Source organism: Podarcis melisellensis (assembly GCF_964234715.1).
Source record: "Podarcis melisellensis genome assembly, chromosome: 8".
Lineage (NCBI taxonomy): Eukaryota > Metazoa > Chordata > Lepidosauria > Squamata > Lacertidae > Podarcis > Podarcis melisellensis.
Window position 1 is genome coordinate 84,062,731 of NC_138540.1, and position 19,040 is coordinate 84,081,770.

The 19,040-nt window shown below is 49.8% G+C and overlaps 1 protein-coding gene across 1 annotated transcript; it reads right to left on the reverse strand.

The window, feature by feature from the left end:
* Window positions 1-5,990: 5,990 nt before the first annotated feature.
* On the reverse strand, window positions 5,991-11,313 carry MYPOP (Myb related transcription factor, partner of profilin). Its single transcript, XM_081922271.1, has 2 exons — window positions 10,830-11,313; window positions 5,991-7,422 (listed from the first exon to the last, which is right to left on the reverse strand). Exons 1-2 carry the CDS (start codon window positions 11,281-11,283, stop codon window positions 6,752-6,754), a joined length of 1,125 nt encoding a protein of 374 aa, XP_081778397.1. The 5' UTR covers window positions 11,284-11,313; the 3' UTR covers window positions 5,991-6,751.
* Between the last annotated feature and the right edge of the window lie 7,727 nt (window positions 11,314-19,040).

A 19,040-nucleotide genomic window follows, 5' to 3' on the forward strand; every position in this document is an offset into this window, starting at 1 on the left:
GTCTGGGGGGGGGGATCGAGGCTGGATCTGTTGGAGGGGGGGATCGGGGCCTTGTTTGCACCTGTGCGCGCGAAGTGCAAAAGGGGAGGGCGAGGAGATCCAGTCCGGGAGGAAGAGGAGGGGAAGACGAAGAGAGGGGTGGAAATAATAAAAAAAAAGCGGTGTTGCGGAGGGGGGAAATTCCCCTCTCTCGCCTGCCCTCTTACATGGAGAAACTTACATAACTCCGCTGCAAGGCCTGCTGGGAGATGTAGTTTTGCAGCCCAGCGGGAAGTTTGGGGGCGGAGTGGGGGGGGCGCGCGCAAGGAAGGGATCTGCGGATGAGCCGATGCATCAGCGGGGAAAGAGGGATCCTTGCAAGAGGTGCGCATCGTGGGGGCTGTTTAGGGCTGGATCCCTTCCCCGCTGGCCTCCAGGCATTTTAAAAACCTAACCATTTTAAACTATCTTAAAATCTCTAACCCGTTTTTCCTGGCGTGCGCTTCCGATTGCAAGCGCAACAGCTGCGTTTTGTGCAACAAACTTGCCGCGGAAAACCATCGCTGTTATTAGAAGCCAAGATTGAAACAACCTCATATTATTTTCATCTGGTTTATATTGCAATAAAAGATCACTTTGATAGGTCATGTTTGCAGCAAAACAAAAACCCAGTCTCTTGGAATCTTGCCCCTTCTCTTATACAAAACTCTTCTGGGTTTTTAGATCGTCCCCATGGAATCCCAGGATCTGAAAGGATTCCTGTAATGCCATTGACGGGGTCGTTTAAGGTTAGGTTGGCTTCTCCAGGGTGAATTCCAGGGACATGCTTGCAATCCCCTCCAGCTATAAAGCTGCGCAAATACAACCAGCTAAGTACATCCGATTCGTTCCTGGTAATATATTTAATTGCGTTGCTCTATGGAGAAGCTACGGTCAGCAGCAAGAACAGACACACAATCGATTGAGAAAGCAGCTTTGATTATTCTGCGTGTACAGCTGGTCTGAAGTAGGAAGACTACAGGTCGCATGGGATTCTTTTTCAGGTGGAAAGGCCATAATGATGGAGAGATGCTCACTTGCCACTAGTCCACAGAGCTCTGTGGAGCTGCCACACCTACCCAGATACCCATTGGGGAGATGCGGGGTTGGACTAGATGACCGCGGGGTCCCAACTGTACAATTTTATGTTGAGCTTAGGAGAACCCAGGCGCCTGACTTTTTTATTTTTATATATATATAATTTTTTAATAGTTTTCTTAACATATCATTTTCAACAGTAATTAAACATACTTTTACATCTTATTCAAATTTTTGACTTCCATCAATCCTGCCTGAAAATTTTCCAGTCTAATCTCTCGGTATGCATTTCTTATCTTCCCTGTTACATTTCAAAGGCATAACCAATATCTCTATCTTTTTCTACTTTGTAACACTTCGTATATTTCTCCTTACAAAACTTCTTGCGGTCCTACTAGCGTCATTTGTTGATTACAGTTGCTCTTCAAATAATTCATAGACTTCTTCCAACACGCTTCGGGTTACACACACTTCAGGTTACAGACTTCGCTAACTCAGAAATATTACCTTGGGTTAAGAACTTTGCTTCGGGATGAGAACAGAAATCATGCTGCGGCGGCGCAGCAGCAGCAGGAGGCCCCATGAGCTAAAGTGGTGCTTCAGGTTAAGAACAGTTTCAGGTTAAGAACGGACCTCCGGAACGAATTAAGTACTTAACCCGAGGTACCACTGTACATTTCAAACTCATAACCAATATCTCTATTTTTTTTCTACTTTGTAATACTTCACATGTATCTCCTTACAAAACTTATTGTAGTCCTACTAGCATAATTTGTTGATTACAGTTGCTCTTCAAATAATTCATAGACTTCTTCCAATCTTCTGTAAATCTCTGGTCCCGCAGGTTTCAAATCCTTCCTGTCATTTTGTCCAATTCTGCATAGTCCAACAGGCGTCTGACTTTTACCTTCACCAGAGTTTGGAAAAAGCCCAATTAATTCCACCTGCCCTCGATTTGGATAATAAAATCCAGCCACATCCATGTCTCCCCTCTTCCCTGATTCTTTTCCTACATTGTTTCCCCCCTACCCCTCTTTCATCCCAGGAAAGAGAGTAACGAGGCCCTAAAGGGTTAATTCAGCTTCTAGTGCCCAGGAAGTGGAAACTACGTTTCCCGAGATGCAGTGCGCCTCAGAAGCCCGGATGCTGTTGCGCATTTCCTGGTGCCCCCTCCTCCCCGCTTTCCTGTTTCTGCTCTGCCAGTCGCTCTCCCTCCTTGTGCGGAGAGGATCATAGGTCCGCTGGAGGGGGGTGCAGAGGGGGGGTTCCCGACGGACGGAGCAGAAAATAAAAAAATACAGTAGAAAGTGCAAAGCCCAGGGATGTACGTGTGATGGGCACCTTGCAAAGCAACAGATGGGCGAGGGTGCGAAATTGGAAATAGGTGAAATCATTGCGTTGCAGGGGGTTGGACTAGATGACCCTGGAGTCCCTTTCCAGTTCCAACTCTACGATTCTGTATGATTGCTCCCGGCTAAAAACGAAGATCCTGGCCAGTGGTCCCATCACCTCCTGGCAAATAGAAGGGGAAGAAATGGAGGCACTGAGAGATTTTACTTTCTTGGGCTCCATCACTGCAGATGGTGACAGCAGCCACGAAATTAAGAGACACCAGCTTCTTGGGAGAAAAGCAATGACAAACCTAGACAGCATCTGAAAAAGCAGAGACATCACCTTGCCAACAAAGGTGCGTATAGTAAAAGCCATGGTTTTCCCCGGAGTGATGTATGGAAGTGAGAGTTGGACCATAAAGAAGGCTGATCGCCAAAGAATGGATGCTTTTGAATTCTGGTGCTGGAGGAGACTCTTGAGAGTCCCATGGACTGCAAGAAGATCAAACCTCTCCATTCTGAAGGAAATCAGCCCTGAGTGCTCACTGGAAGGACAGATCCTGAAACTGAGGCTCCAATACTTTGGCCACCTCATGAGAAGAGAAGACTCCCTGGAAAAGACCCTGATGTTGGGAAAGATGGAGGGCGCAAGGAGAAGGGGACGACAGAGGACGAGATGGTGGGACAGTGTTCTTGAAGCTACCAGCATGAGTCTGACCAAACTGTGGGAGGCAGTGGAAGACAGAAGTGCCTGGCATGCTCTGGTCAGACACGACTAAACAACAACAACAATCCTAGAGAAAGGAGCTGACAACATGGCCTTGTTATGTGACTTTCTGTGTTACCCTGTAAGCTTCAGATTTTTTTTGGGTGTGAGGGAGTGGGACAGGAAGCAAAATGGACTCAGATTGCCTGTTACTGCGCTTTAGTATTAATACCAGGCATCTCTCTGCCGGTCGAGTGAAGAGTTCTGTGTAACTCAGAAGCCTGCAGATTTCCACAACAGCCCCAAACGAGTGTGCATTATACTTAAAACCTGGCCAATAAAAGGAAGAAAAAAAGTCACACAGGTCAGTGGATGGAAAGCTGAACGTGCATTTGACAGACCACAATTGTGCCACGTCCGCATCGTTCATTTAAAGCACCTGGTTTCACCCAAAGAATTCTGGGAGCTGTAGTTCCACCCTACCCAGCCACAGCTCCTGACCCCTTAATAAACTACAGTTCCTAGGATTCTCTGGAGGAGCAACCAGGGTGACTCTGTGACTTCGTCCGGTAAACCTCATCTCCCATACCTGCCAAGTGTCCCGGAAGAAACAGGACATCCCGTTTTCCCCCGTGTGAAATCGCAGCGGTCATTTTGGGTGCCTTAATCTTGCACCCTCTTGCACTGTGCTCTCACCCCGAAAAAAGCAATTTCAGGGCGAGATCACAATGCATGTGACTCGCCTGGGAGCCCATCCCGGAAGATGTGTGTCTGGGATTTTTATGTGAAAAAGTTGGGAGGGTCTGCATCTCGGCCAGTCTAAAACCAGAGGTTTCTACTCTCCCACGTCTGTCCCAACATCTGTTTAGTGACACCGAGAGCTCAAAGACTGTTTCCAATAGAGGCCAAAACACTCCAAAAGGTCTTTGGGGCAAGCCTAGTCTGACGTTGTGAACTGCCCTGAGATATATGAAGGGTGGATTATAGATTTTGATGCTGGTGGTAATAATAATAATAATAATAATAATAATAATAATAATAATAATAATAATATCAATTGGTAGAGCACACACTCTTAAGGTCCATGAACAACCATAGTTTAGAAGTCCCGGGCCCCAAGGAAGTCAGATTATCCTCCACCAGGGCCAGGGCCTTCTCAGTGATGGCTCCAACCTGGTGGAATGCTCTGTCCCAGGAGACCAGGGCCCTGCAGGATTTAACTTCCTTCTGCAGGGCCTGTAAGACAGAGCTGTTCTGCCTGGCCTTTAATTTGAATTCCGCCTGATTTTTTATTTCCCTTCTCTTCCTTCCCCCTCCCCTTTTATGAAGATCACTTGCTCTTGAGACCCCACAGCTAATTCTCCCCTGGCCTCCTCGCTGGCCCAAGTAGGACCAATTCAGCCAGCTAGCCCTGGGGATTATCTAACGCTTATTTCCCCTAAATTCATTTTTGAATTTTATTGTTATACATGTTTTTATACTGTATTTTATGCTGCTTTTATAATTGTTTTAAATTTGTTGTTAGCCGCCCTGAGCCCGGTTTTTGAACCGGGAAGGGCGGGGTATATATATAAAAAATTATTATTATTGTTATTAATCTCAGTCATGGGTTCAAGCCCCTCGCTGGGCAAAGGTTCCTGCATTGCAGGGGGTGGACTAGATGAATCTTAGGGCCCCTTTCCAAATCTATGTGGCTGGGGTAGAAGTTCTCCCACCCTTGGGGTGAATATGACTGAAGGACCCGACATCCACAGAGTGAAGAGAACAGCATTTAACACCCTTTGCAGTTGTGTGTGCGCGCGGAAGTGCTTTCTAAAATATTAAGGTCGCTCTTTTGTCCCCTAAATGTCTACATGGTGCCTAGGGAACAACTTGCACCTTAATATCAGCAAGACAAAGGAGATGGTGTTGGACTTTCAGAGGAAGAAAACTAGCCCCGCTGTACATCGGGGAGGGCTGTGTGGAGAGAGTCTCTTCCTTTAAATTCCTAGGAGTTTATTTCCGTGAAGACCTTACAGTGGTACCTCAGGTTAAGTACTTAATTCGTTCCGGAGGTCCGTTCTGAACCTGAAACTGTTCTTAACCTGAAGCACTACTTTAGCTAATGGGGCCTCTTGCTGCTGGCGCGCCACCGGAGCCCAATTTCTGTTCTCATCCTGAAGCAAAGTTCTTAACCTGAAGCACTATTTCTGGGTTAGCGGAGTGTGTAACCTGAAGCGTATGTAACCCGAGGTACCACTGTACTTGGAAAATAAATACAACCCATGTGGTTAAGAAAGCCCAACAGAGACTCCATCTTCTCAGAGTATTGCGACGAGGTCAATCAACATTTGATGATCTCCTTCTACCGGTCAACAATAGAAAGTGTCCTTTCCTACTGCATCATGGTGTGGTACGCTGGTTTGACATCATCTGATAGGAAGTGCCTACAGAGGGTGCTGTATTTACCACAATATATTATGGGCTGTCCCGTGAATCCGCTGGATGAAATAGGGGAAGAACGTTGACTCAGGAGAGTGAGGAAAATTCACACCCTGGCCGGCACTTTCTTGATCTCCTGCCCTCGGGCAGAAGATACAGAAACATGATTAGTCGCACCAACAGGGTAAAGAACAGCTTCTATCCGTGGGCTGTTAGGCTGCTAAATGAAAAGATAACAACAGGGCAACTGACTTTGGGGTTTGGTGGGTGTGCAAACGAGGGGAATTAAGACTAAGAGAGCTGAGCGAGGGGTGTTCCTGTAATCTCACTGCATACAAGTTGTACAAGTGACAATAAAGTATTTCAGTTTCAATTAAATTGGTGAGACTGAAGTCCCCTTTTCCTTGCATAAAGCTCTGCCCCAGAACTCATCTCCGCCCCCCCACACCGTCACCATTTCATGAACACAAGGGAGCTGTAGTACGAAAATAGTTTATTGAGCTTCCGTAGGGGACGGGGCAGAGCAAAGGGAATGCCTGGAATGGCTTCAACTTATGCCGGAATGGCCGAGAGCTGCTTTGGGGTAACCTTGCCCCTGCCCCTCCACATTGGGGCTTTTCGGTCGAGGATGCTTTTGGCTTTTCAGGCGCTGGGAAGGGCTTCGGAGAGAGGGAAGTTGATCTTTGTGGGACAGGGAGGCGGCAAAAACCCTCCCCACCCTGTATTCCCCATCCAAGAGGGTCATAATGCATAAAGCAATTGGGACTGGGTGAGTTGGGGGGGGGGAGACACTGCCAAAGCTGGGGAGCTGGCAGAGGGGTGGGTTTTTTTGGGGGGGGTGGTCTGTCTGATTTCCCCTCTCCTGGTTGGCTTTCCATCCTGGGTTTCAGGTGCCTGCAAAAAATTGCACGACCCAGCAGCTGTGCGTCGCTGCTTTTGCAAGGACTTTGGTAAACACTCCTGGTCCCACTGCCTCACGTGGCGCTGCAAAAACCGGGTGGCGAGGGGTGTTTCTCGAGCATTGACAGGCTACCCGGGGTGGGGGTGGTGGAGACCCCTTGCAACCAACACCACAGGGTCCGGGGGTGAGTCTGGACTGTGTTTGGCAAAGGAACGAACAACCTTTGGAGAGCCATTTGGGGCAGAGCGTCGAGAGAAGTCGTTTTCCTCGCTGGGCATCTGCCCCATGTGTCCCCCCCCATAGGGGGCAGCGTCAGCACCAGGTCCTTGGCAGCACTCACAAGTTCTTCCAGCGCCCTCTGCGTTTCCGAGTGGGGATCCCTTTCCTCCGCTTCTGGGGCGCAGGGGACGGCTCGCTTTTGGCCGCGGGCTGGCCTTCCTCGGGCACAGGGACCCCCTCGTCCTCTCTCCTCTCCGGGGACGGCTCCTCCTTGGCGGCGAAGGTGCCCCTGGGTGGCGGGGTCTCCGAGGAAGGTGCCGGCGGCACCGGGCTCGGGCTCTCCCCCTGCGGGGGCAGCAGGCCGTTCACCTGGGCCGGAAGGAGGGGCAGCAAAGCCGCCACCACGTCGGTGAGCCGCTCCAGGCCTTGCCGCAGGGTGTAGGTCAGCTCGCGGACAGCCTCGGCCGTCTCCCGCTGGGCCTGCAAGAAGTCCAGAGGGGGCTCGGCAGGCAGGTCGAGGTGGGTGCGCCGGCGCCGCAGGGGTGGCGAGGCAGAGGGGCACGGGGTGCTGCCCAGCGGCTCCGCAGGGGAGTGCTCTGGGTGCGGCCTGCATCCTAAGCTGGCTGGAGAAGGCGCCATTTGGATGATCTGCAGTGAGGCGGGCTGGGCCGAAGGGGGCGCCGGCGAGTCGCGTTCCTTGGGCCTCAGTAGGCCCCCGTTCAGAGTGCAGCAGGAAGTCCGCGCAGAAGTCTCTGGGCTGCAGGAGAGGTTGCCCCTGGCTGGAATATCTGCAGAGGGGGAGGGAAGCAGGAGATTGACAAAGCTGGCACCCGGAATAATAAATAATAAATGATAATAATAATAATAATAATAATAATAATAATAATAATAATAATTTATACCCCGCCCATCTGGCTGGGTTTCCCCAGCCACTCTGGGCGGCTTCCAACAAAACACTAAAATACAATAACCGATTAAACATTAAAAGCTTCCCTAAAGAGGGCTGCCTTCAGATGTCTTCTAAAAGTTTGGTAGTTATTTTTCTCTTTGACATCTGGGGGGAGGGCGTTCCACAGGGTGGGTGCCACTACCGAGAAGGCCCTCTGTCTGGTTCCCTGTAACTTGGCTTCTCGCAGGAAGGAAACCGCCAGAAGGCCCTTGGCGCTGGACCTCAGTGTCTGGGCTGGACAATTAGGGTGGAGATGCTCCTTCAGGTATTCTGGACCGAGGCCGTTTAGGGCTTTAAAGGTCAGCACCAACACTTTGAATTGTGCTTGGAAACGTACTGGGAGCCAATGTAGGTCTTTCAAGACTGGTGTTATGTGGTCTCGGCGGCCGATCCCAGTCACCAGTCTAGCTGCCACATTCTGGATTAGCTGTAGTTTCCGGGTCACCTTCAAAGGGAGCCCCACATAGAGCGCATTGCAGTAGTCCAAGCGAGAGATAACCAGAGGAAACCAGAGGAAACTCCTTTTCCTAGGCAGTGCTAGAAACTCAGCTATATAATCAAGGCACCACATGGTCCCTGAACTCTAGGTTGCGGTCACCAGAACTTCAGTTTACCAGTGGGTCAGACTGGATGACCCTTGGGCCCCTTAAAGGTAAAGGGACCCCTGACCATTAGGTCCAGTTGTGACCGACTCTGGGGTTGCGGCGCTCATCTAGCTTTATTGGCTGAGGGAGCCGGCGTACAGCTTCCGGGTCATGTGGCCAGCATGACTAAGCCGCTTCTGGCGAACCAGAGCAGTGCACGGAAACGCCGTTTACCTTCCTGCCGGAGTGGTACCTATTTATCTACTTGCACTTTGACGTGCTTTCGAACTGCTAGGTTGGCAGGAGCAGGGACCGAGCAACGGGAGCTCACCCTGTTGCGGGCATTCAAACCGCCGACCTTCTGATCAGCCAACCCTAGGCTCTTTGGTTTAGACCACAGCGCCACCCGCGTCTCTTACAGTTCTACAATTCCACAATCTCAACTACCTTGCTTGACTGTGGCTTGCTCTCGTGACAATTCCCACGTCCCAGTATGCGAGGAGAAAGACAGGAAGGGGAAGGTATTCGCTAGGGAGCAAGGCAGAGGTTTTTAAATGGTGGCCGCCAATCTAGTGACCAGAAACCACCACGTGGTCGTCATTAGACCCATGGCAGTAGCAAAATGTGCCTGGGGAACTTCAAACACAGTTCTTGGGGCCGGCTATTCCCCCATCACTAAGCTGCTGTTTCGCTCCAGCCAGCCCTTTCTGGGCCAGCTGTTCGTGGGCAGAGAGAGCATGTGGCCAGCAGCCCTTTGCGGTCCTGACCTGAATTCTAACTCTGCGTTCTGGAAGATCTCTCTGCTTGCAGAATCTAGCTCCTCGGGGGACAGGCAAGGCTAAAGCCCCTTTCCCCCACAGGCTAGCTTTCTGGGTGCAATCTCCCTTCCACATGGTGGAGCATTCAGGCACCCAGGGAGCTGCCTAGCCCCTGCAGGGCTGTGCTGGGTGCGAGTTCTGCCGCTGTGTTGCAAATGACTCTTTCTCTCCTGACTCCACACCTTCCTCAGCAGCCTCAAGGTTACAACCGGGGAACGAGTTGTGTAGGCGTGGTGTTGGCAGCCGCAACTGGCCACTAGCCCACCTGAGAGTGGGCACGGGCGTTTTCTCTCGGCACTTGTGTCCAGCGTCGAAAGGAGCCGTGGCAGCCGGGAGCCAAGCGTGGACTTGGATCGCAGCAATAACCCAGCTCTGTCCTGCCGTTTGCCTCTCCTGACCTGAAAGCACTTTGTGAGCCCAAGACGGTGACTTGGGGCTGAGGGAAATGCACTCTGCACATGCACAGAGACACCTCTTTCCTGGACATTGGCTCGCATATGCCCAAACTGATTCCCAGCGTTGGAAGAAGGTTGCAGAGATAAACCTCTGGCACGCCGGACGAAGCCAGGAAGCGCCGGGGAATTCCTCCATCATGGATGTGGAGCTAAAATTGTGGGGAAACCCCTCTTTCTCTCCCCCCTCCCCACTTTCCTCTGTCCTTCAAACCTGGAGCAGGAATTTCCCAAAGGAAAGAGAATGTCTCTTAGGGTCATGGGTTCGAGAAAAAGATTCCTGCAATGCAGCGGGTTGGACTAGATGACCCTTGTGTTTCCTTACAACGCGACAATTCTGTTATTCTGTGTCTCAGTTGTATCCCTGGCCCTATTGATGTGGGGGAGGCTTGAAAGGATATTTCAGGTCAGGGGGGCGTCGAGCGCAGGACTGCCGCCCTCACCAAGCAGAGTCATATTTGCTTGCCATCCTTCTTCCCCTGTTCTGTGCGCTTATCATGCCAATATAACTCCCTGCCATTTATTTGAGCTTCGGCTGTGGAATCCAAGGCGTGGGTGGCGATGCGGAGATTAAAATAGCATCCCTTCGAGGCCCAAACCCTCAAATCGCTGCTGAATGCCTGTTGCTCCGTTCTCGGAGCAATTAGGTTTCTGAGCATGTGCAGAGCGCCTTTCCTTCGCCATTTGGAGTCGCATTCAGAACTTACGAGGTTAGATTGGCACAGGCACAGCATGCATTTAAAACCCATAGCTCACCCCCGTACACCAAGAATCCTGGGAATTGTAGTTTTTTATAAAGGCGCTGGGAATTTTAGCTCTGTGAGTGATAAGAGATAGGGGCCGTGAGCTTCTTCTCTTTCTTGCCCTTCCCTGCCCACCCGCAATGGCAAAGGCATTGGCCTGTCGCGTGCCTCTTTCTTAAAAACCAGAAGTGCTGCAAATCGAAGCGAACTGACACCCTTCCCCACACCCGATCTGAAATCGCCGCCCCCCATGGGGGCATCTGTGAAATGGAGGTGAACTCCTTAGTCCAGACTCAAGCTCAGGGAAACACAGACCACTAAATACATAACATTCTGCTTGCTGCTATCCGAGGGTAAAGCACTCTGCACATGCTCAGAGGCGCACACACACATTGTGCCTCAAATCAAGCCCTTCTCGGTCCTCCAGCGCCTCCTCGGTTTAGAAACCAGCTCCTGGTGGCGGCATGTGGAGTTTTCAATTTTTTACCCCATGCTGTCAGCGTGCCAACCCACATGTGGCAAGCCTCGGGCCCTTACATTATGCCAATCTGTCCTTCCCAACGCCTTCGCAGAGCCGGGCCCCGGTGGGCACCTGCTTTGGCCGCCGACACCTGCCCGCCAGAGGGATGGGATGCCCGTGGGGACTCACCTGCGCCATGCTCAGCTGCCAGCCGGTAACTGGGGGTGGCGAACCCCGTCGTGTTCTGCAAGGCGCCGGGTTCCACCCCGCCCGCCCCCATCACCACTCCGGGCCCCAGGATGGCGAAGATGGTCTCTTCCTCGGCCGAGAAGGTCTCGTCGCAGGCGCTGCCGGCCCCCTGCGTGGAGTGGGGCACCCTTGCCAGCTTCTCCTTGGTGCGTCGCTTGAAGTCATTCCAGCGTTTCTGCACCTCCTGCCCGGTCCGCTTCCAGCTGGTGATGCTGTTGATCTTGGCGGCGATGCCCTCCCACACCCTCCGCCGCTCGGCCACCGTCACCCGCCGGCTCTGGGTGCCGTACAGCTTGGCGTAGTTGGCACGGACCTCCTGGATGAGGATCTGGTTCTCCTCGTAGGAGAAGCGGGGCTTGCGGAGGCGGGTGATCTCCTCGCTCTCGCCAGACATCCCGGTGCCCTTCTGCTGATGCCAACGCCGTTCCCCTTCAAGCTCTGGGAAGCAGCTCTCTCAGGCTGCCGGTGCCCAGTTGGCACCGCTGCATGGGCACCCTAGCCAGGGCGGGTGCTGATGGTCCTGTCAGAGAAGGAGAGAGAGAGAGAGAGATGATTGGCATCGCCCAGCAAATGCACTGGTCTGGCACCTTGCAAGTTTTGGGTGGGTGGGTGCCCCAGCGCCACGCTGGCTGCCCAGCACCTCTGCTTTTCGCAGGGGTGCCCCTCTGCCACAGGGCTCCCCCCCCCAAGCCTCCCCAGCTGGGAAGGGGGTGTCTGGGGAGGGCTCCTCCCCAAGGGGGTCTCCGCTCCCGCTCAGCTGCTGCCTTGCTGCATTGAAATGCCTCCCCCGCTCCTCCCTCCCAGTTCCTCCTCCTCCTGCTGCTGCTACCGGGCATGCGCCTGGCTTCGCCGCACTCCCAGCAGGCCAAGGGGCGGCCTGGATGGTTGCCCCGGGCAACCGAAGCCTCGCTCGCTCTTCTGGCAGGGCCTGGCAGAGCGGGGAGCAGGAGCGCCCCAAAGGCTTCTGGGAAATCAGAAGCAGTTGCATCCGCCCTCCCCATATTTCTGGGGGGTACGCAGGGGTACGCACACCCCCCTAAACATTTGGTGAATCATTGTAGTTTTGTCCATATATACTGTATTTATTTCCCCCGATTGGAACTATGAAATGGTGATTTTCTGGAGTCAAAATAAGAGAACCCCTAAACATATTTTTTTTAGAAAAAAAGCACTGTGTGTGTATGTATATATATATATATATATATATATATATATATATATATATATATATATATATTAGAAAAAAGCACACACACACACATGTATGTATATATGTGTGTGTGTGTGTATATATATATATATATATGGGGGGTGCAATTGCTGTATATATTCATAGCTGTCAACTTTTCCCTTTTCTTGCGAGGAATCCTATTCGGAATAAGGGAATTTCCCTTAAAAAAGGTAAAATTTGACAGCTATGAATATACATATACAGCAATTGCACCCCCCCCCATACACACACACACACACACACATATACATACATTATATATGTGTGTGTGTGTATATATATATATATATACACACACACACAGTGCTTTTTTCTAAAATATGTTTAGGGGTTCTCTTATTTTGAGCACTCAGGGCTGATTTCCTTCAGAATGGATAGGTTTGATCTTCTTGCAGTCCATGGGACTCTCAAGAGTCTCCTCCAGCACCACAATTCAAAAGCATCCATTCTTTGGCGATCAGCCTTCTTTATGGTCCAGCTCCCACTTCCATACATCACTACTGGGAAAACCATAGCTTTAACTATACGGACCTTTGTTGGCAAGGTGATGTCTCTGCTTTTTAGGATGCTGTCTAGGTTTGTCATTGCTTTTCTCCCAAGAACCTAATAATTATCTCAAGCCATTTGCGCATGTTGTCATGCAACCAGTCCATGCAGAATGTAGGCACCCTATATACAGAAATGAGCAAACCGGTGATATTTTAGGGAGCAGGCTAGCAGGCGGGGGCCCATGACTTACATCATAGGAGCCTACACAACACAAAACACTTGCTGTATGTAGGTTTTATTTTATTTGGTTTTTTTATTCTATATTTTGGAAATGTACATCCAGATTTTTTTCCCTTTAATTTTTCAGGGGCCCCCAAGAGAGTGGGGCCCTAAGCTATAGCTTGTTTAGCTTATACATAATTCTGGCACTGGGTCATGGAGGTGACCCGTGACATTTACCGTATTTTTTGCTCTATAAGACTCACTTTTCCCCTCCATAAAAGTAAGGGGAAATGTGTGTGCGTCTTATGGAGCGAATGCAGGCTACGCAGCTATCCCAGAAGCCAGAACAGCAAGAGGGATTGCTGCTTTCACTGCACAGCGATCCCTCTTGCTGTTCTGGCTTCTGAGATTCAGAATATTTTTTTTCTTGTTTTCCTCCTCCAAAAACTAGGTGCGTCTTGTGGTCTGGTGCGTCTTATAGAGCGAAAAATGCGGCAAATTCAGGTCAGTGTCCATCACCAGGAAGACTATTCCTATAACAGGATACTCCTGGAATCCCAAAGTTGCCCAGTTTTTTGACACTCCGCCAGAAGGCTTCTCAGACTTCCCATCTGATTACTGCAGAAGTCTGACTTCTTCTTTAAGCATCCAGCCAATATCCTTTATTCTTTATCTTTCGTTCCTTGGCCTCTGCCTCTGGACTGTGTTGTTATTTTTCTCTTTGGGATCCGTCAGGACCGCCTTCTAGAAGCACCGGCCAGTGTCCTTCTGGAGGAGAACTCCCCTTCTGTCTCTCCCCGACCCCCTTTTAAACCCTAATTGGGTTCAAAGGCTTAAAATAACAACAACAAAACAGACCTTTGAATCCTGCATCAAAGTGGGTCAGACCCCTTCCAAGCCTGCAATTCTACGATTCAAGCACTGACCCACTTCGATGGGTCTGTTTAAAATAAGTGGGCTTAATAATAATAAAAATAAAAATAAATAAATATTATAATAATAAATTATAATATAAATTATTATATTATATTATATAAATTATTATATTATAATAATAAATAGGCTTAAAATAACAACAACAACAAAACAACATGAGCATAACAACAAAAATAATAAATGGGCTTAAAATAACAACAACAATGGGAATTATAAAAATAAATGGGCTTAAAGCAACAACATGAGCATAATAACAACAACAACAATAATAAATGGGCTTAATAATAATAAATGGGCTTAAAATAACAACATCAACAACGTGGGAATAATAATAATATTAATAATAATTGGCATAATAATAATGGGATAATAACAATAACAAATGGGCTTAATAATAATAATAATAATAATAAATAGGCTAATAATAATAAAAAATGGGAATAATAATAATAATAATAATAATAATAATAATAATAATAATAATGAAGACAGGGTGAATAAAAGGCCTTCACTGATAGTGGGGACCATAGGAGCCAGCTCCTAGTGGCTGAGGTCCCTTAGGGCCCCCCAATAAAATATTTGTGGGGTTGAACCTCCAGAAAGTTGATGGGCATTGCCATTCTAATCCATCATGTGGAATGGGGCTTCCCTCCCCCCCCGGGTTTTATTCAAGTTGGCACCCCCAGCAACAACTTCAGGGTCCATGGGCAGAGCCTACATTTCACACCTATGGCACAGCTCACAGCAGTCAGCTGTGAAGACCCCAGTTCAAAGCTCACAATATCCACAATTGGGGGGAAAAGCAACAGCGGAGATTCTTGCACTGCAGAGGGTGGGACTAGATGACCCTCAGGGGTCCCTTCCATGAAAAACTCACCCAGCAGCCTTGGGCCGGCCGCTATTCCCTTGGGCTCAGTTTGCCCGTCAGTGGTATGGGGGTAATTGCATAGGGAGTCTGCAGGACTGTATGAGAAAGTGCTTAGTAATAGTAATTTATTATTTGCACCCTGCCCATATGGCTGGGTTTCCCCAGCCACTCTGGGCGGCTTCCAACGAAGATTAAAAATACATTAAAATGTCACACATTAAAAACTTCTCCAAACAGGGCTGCCTTCAGATGTCTTCTAAATGTCAGGTAGTTGTTTATCTCTTTGACATCTGGTGGGAGGGCGTTCCACAGGGCGGGTGCCACCACCAAGAAGGCCCTCTGTCTGGTTCCCTGTAGCTTTGCTTCTCGCAGTGAGGGAACCGCCAGAAGGCTCTTGGCGCTGGACCTCAGTGTCTGGATAGAACGATGGGGGTGGAGACGCTCCTTCAGGTATACTGGACCTTTGAGGCTGTTTAAGGCTTGAAAGGTCAGCACCAACATTTTGAATTGTGCTCGGAAACATACTGGGAGCCAATGCAGATCTCTCAGGACTGGTGTTATGTGGTCTCAGCGGCCACTCCCAGTCACCAGTCTCGCTGCCACATTCTGGATTAATTGCAGTTTCTGGGTCACCTTCAAAAGTAGCCCCACGTAGAGCGCATTGCAGTAGTCCAAGCGGGAGATAACCAGAGCATGCACCACTCTGGTGAGACAGTCTGCGGGCAGGGAGGGTCTCAGCCTGCGTACCAGATGGAGCTGGTAGACAGCTGCCCTGGATACAGAAGGCAGTCTATGAATTCTCCTCCTCCTCTCTATAATAAAAAAAATTGGACGCAGATGGTGCTGTGGGTTAAACCACAGAGCCTAGGACTTGCCGATCAGAAGGTCGGCAGTTTGAATCCCCACGACGGGGTGAGCTCCCCTTGCTTGGTCCCTACTCCTGCCAACCTAGCATTTCGAAAGCACACCAGTTCAAGTATATAAATAGGTACCACTCCGGCGGGAAGGTAAACGGCGTTTCCGTGCGCTGCTCTGGTTTGCCAGAAGCGGCTTAGTCATGCTGGCCACATGACCCGGAAGCTGTACGCCGGCTCCCTCGGCCAGTAAAGCGAGATGAGCGCCGCAACCCCAGAGTCGGCCATGACTGGACCTAATGGTCAGGGGTCCCTTTACCTTTACCTGGATGTGATAGGGAGCTGGCTGTTTCTCGATGTCACAGTGCTACCTTTTGCCCACTAGAGGGAGTATTACACCTTCCTGTTATCTTCTCCCGCTCCAGACTTTGAATGGTTGTACTGTATGTATATGAATGATGCTATGTACGAAATGGGCCAGCAGGGGGCGCTTTCCCACCTGCTTAGTGATTCATTTCCTCTGTGTGTTTGTGTGTGTGTGTGTGGGGGGGTTTAGAGGTCGCAGGAGAATTGGCAATGGAAGGCAGGGTGTCACCCTGCAGGCAATGGGACCCCCTGCAAAAGGAGGTCAATGGGGTGGGGAGGTAGGGGGTGGGACTGGCTAACCTCCCTGTGCCTTGGCTCTGGCAGGCAGCGCCAGCAGCCGAAAGGGACCCCCTGGCAAAGGGGTTGGAGACCCTGGACTCGCAGGGGTCAGCAAACTTTTCCAGCAAGGGGGCCGGTCCACTGTCCCCCAGACCTCGTGGGGGGCCAGACTATATTTTGAAAATAATCGAAACATTAATCGAAACATTAATCGATCAATGCCTGCAGGAGACTTTGTGGATATTTAAGTTATAATTAGAAAAATCTTAATAATTATTCATAAAGGAAACAGCTTATAAGAAGTAAATAAGGATGCCAGAAACAGGATAAAGGAAGCCTTTTATTTGGTTGTTTGTATTGTTGTATACAGTGGTACCTCGGGTTACATATGCTTCAGGTTACATACGCTTCGGGTTACAGACTCCGCTAACCCCGAAATAGTGCTTCAGCTTAAGAACTTTTCTTCAGGATGAGAACAGAAATCGCGCCCTGGCGGTGCGGCGGCAGCAGGAAGCCCCATTAGCTAAAGTGGTGCTTCAGGTTAAGAACAGTTTCAGGTTAAGAACGGACCTCCGGAACGAATTAAGTTCTTAACCCGAGGTACCAATGTATTATGCTTGTTGTTTGATATGTTTGGGTCTGATGGGGGCGGATTTCTGTGTTGGGGGGGTGGGGGCTTTGTGTTATGTTGTAAATAAAATTTCCAATAAAAAGTTATTAATATATACATATGCATATATATATAAAAATAAAAATGAATGAATTCCTATGTGTCACAAATAACCGAGAGATGCATTTTAAATAAAAGGACACATTCTGCTCATGTAAAAACACGCTGATTCCCGGACCGTCCGCGGGCCAGATTGAGAAGGCGATTGGGCCGGATCCGGCCCCCGGCCCTTAGTTTGCCTACCCCTGCCCTGGAGAGACTGTGTGGCTCTGGGAGGAGGAGGAGGGGGTGTGTGGAAGAGCGAGGGATCTGCACAGAGTCCAGATGTGTCAGCCTTGGACAATAGGCGAGCGGGAAAAGGACAGACAGATGGGCCAGCTGATACAATGGACCAGGCGTTTAGCATTCAGGAGCCGTTCTCGGCTGACTTGCCGCCTCCCCTCCCCCTCCGCCCTGCTCTGCTATTGAGCCAGCCAAAGGCCAGGATGAAAAGGCCTCGCCAGAGCCCATCTGCTCCCTCCTTCTCTCTCTCTCTCTCTCTCTCTCTCTCTCCTCACATTCATCCAAGGAGCAGAGAGAGAGAGAGGCATTTCTCCCCATTTTCTCCTTCCTCAGAACTGCTGGCGGGTGGGAAGGAAAAAAGGCGATGGGTGTGTTTAATTGCACCCTGATTAAAAGTGCAGCTTGATTTTTCCTTCCGTCCGGCCGGCCTCCTTCTTGCACCCATTTCACAGATTGGAGGAACTGAGGCCGAGAAACGGACCATCAGCCAGCCCAAACTACTGAGCGTTAAGTTCATGGGCCAGCAGGGAATGCAGAGGTTCATTGACTTAAGAAAGAAAGAAAGAAAGAGGAAGAAAGAAGGCTTGATTTGCAAACAATAGGTCTCTCCCTGTTCTCAGATGTGCACAAACTGGCTCTGGTTGCTGTGTTGATGAGTTACAGCAGAAAACAAGAGAAGAGGGAGTTTTGATGTTTGCTTCTTCTCGTTTGAAGCCTAGCAGGTGACAAGAGAAATCACATTTTTTCTTGTCCTGCCCTTGTGCCTTAGATAGCTGCCCAAGAGGCAAAAGCCTTGGTTTTCATAGAGTTGCAGTGATGGGGAAAGCTGCCCCTGTTGAATTTCTGTCTGCGACGCAGCCGTCAAAGGCACAGGGGGCCCAGCCAGGGAAGAAAGTTAGCAACTCTCCTTCAGGGCAGTGGGAGAACAGGCAGAGAATTTCTCAACCAGGTCCTGAGTGCGAAGGAGGAACTTATTATTTAACGTGGTTCCTCAAGGTTGCAATATTTCAAAAGGGGACCTCGAGGGTCGACAATCTGTAGAGAGGGCCTGGGGCGACTGGCTTGCTTGCTTGCTTGCTGTCCCGAAAGTCTGTTTCCATTAGCAGGATCGGGGCCAAATCCGTTGCCAGCCAGGATTTTTCCAAACAGCTCAGCGTTCCCTCCTCAGGCTTCGTTTAACAAGATGCTGAGCTCCTCAGGAAAAGGTTCATTTATTTTTGTGCTTATGTGGGAGCCAGAATCCACAGAGCGAGAAGAAGAGAGCAATGGGGGGTGGGATAATTCAGCTGCTGGGTAGCACACGATGGCCACAAGCTCATTGCCATGACAGGAAATTTGGGAGGGATTGCAAATATGGATCATGAGAGCCTTGGAAAGATCTCTTGGGGGGGGGGTTGTGTGGAGGGTCTCCCTTTCTACAACGCCCCATCCTTTGGTCACAGAAAGATGTGATTGCAGTAATAATTTGGCTTGCTTTTTCGAAAGCATTCTCATTTATTCTGCTTCTTCTAGTTGTGGCTCCCAGTACGTTTCCGAGCACGATTCAAAGTGTTGGTGCTGACCTTTAAAGCCCTAAATGGCCTCGGCCCAGTATACCTGAAGGAGCGTCTCTACCCCCGTCGTTCTGCCGGGATGCTGAGGTCCAGTGCCGAGGGCCTTCTGGCGGTTCCCTCCCTGCGAGAAGCCAAGTTACAGGGAACCAGGCAGAGGGCCTTCTTGGTGGTGGCACCCGCCCTGTGGAACGCCCTCCCACCAGATGTCAAAGAGAAAAACAACTACCAAACTTTTAGAAGACATCTGAAGGCAGCCCTGCTTAGGGAAGCTTTTAATGTTTAATAGGTTATTGTATTTTAGTGTTTTGTTGGAAGCCGCCCACAGTCACTGGGGAAACCCAGCCAGATGGGCGGGATATAATATATTATTATTATTATTATTATTATTATTATTATTATTA

What these genes read in the sequence shown, in the direction of transcription:
- MYPOP (XM_081922271.1), bottom strand. Translation starts at nt 11,283, where the DNA reads ATGTCTGGCGAGAGCGAGGAGATCACCCGCCTCCGCAAGCCCCGCTTC. An exon ending in GGCAGCTGAGCATGGCGCAG is followed by an intron (nt 7,423 to 10,829) that starts GTGAGTCCCCAC and finishes CCCCCTCTGCAG; the next exon opens with ATATTCCAGCCAGGGGCAAC.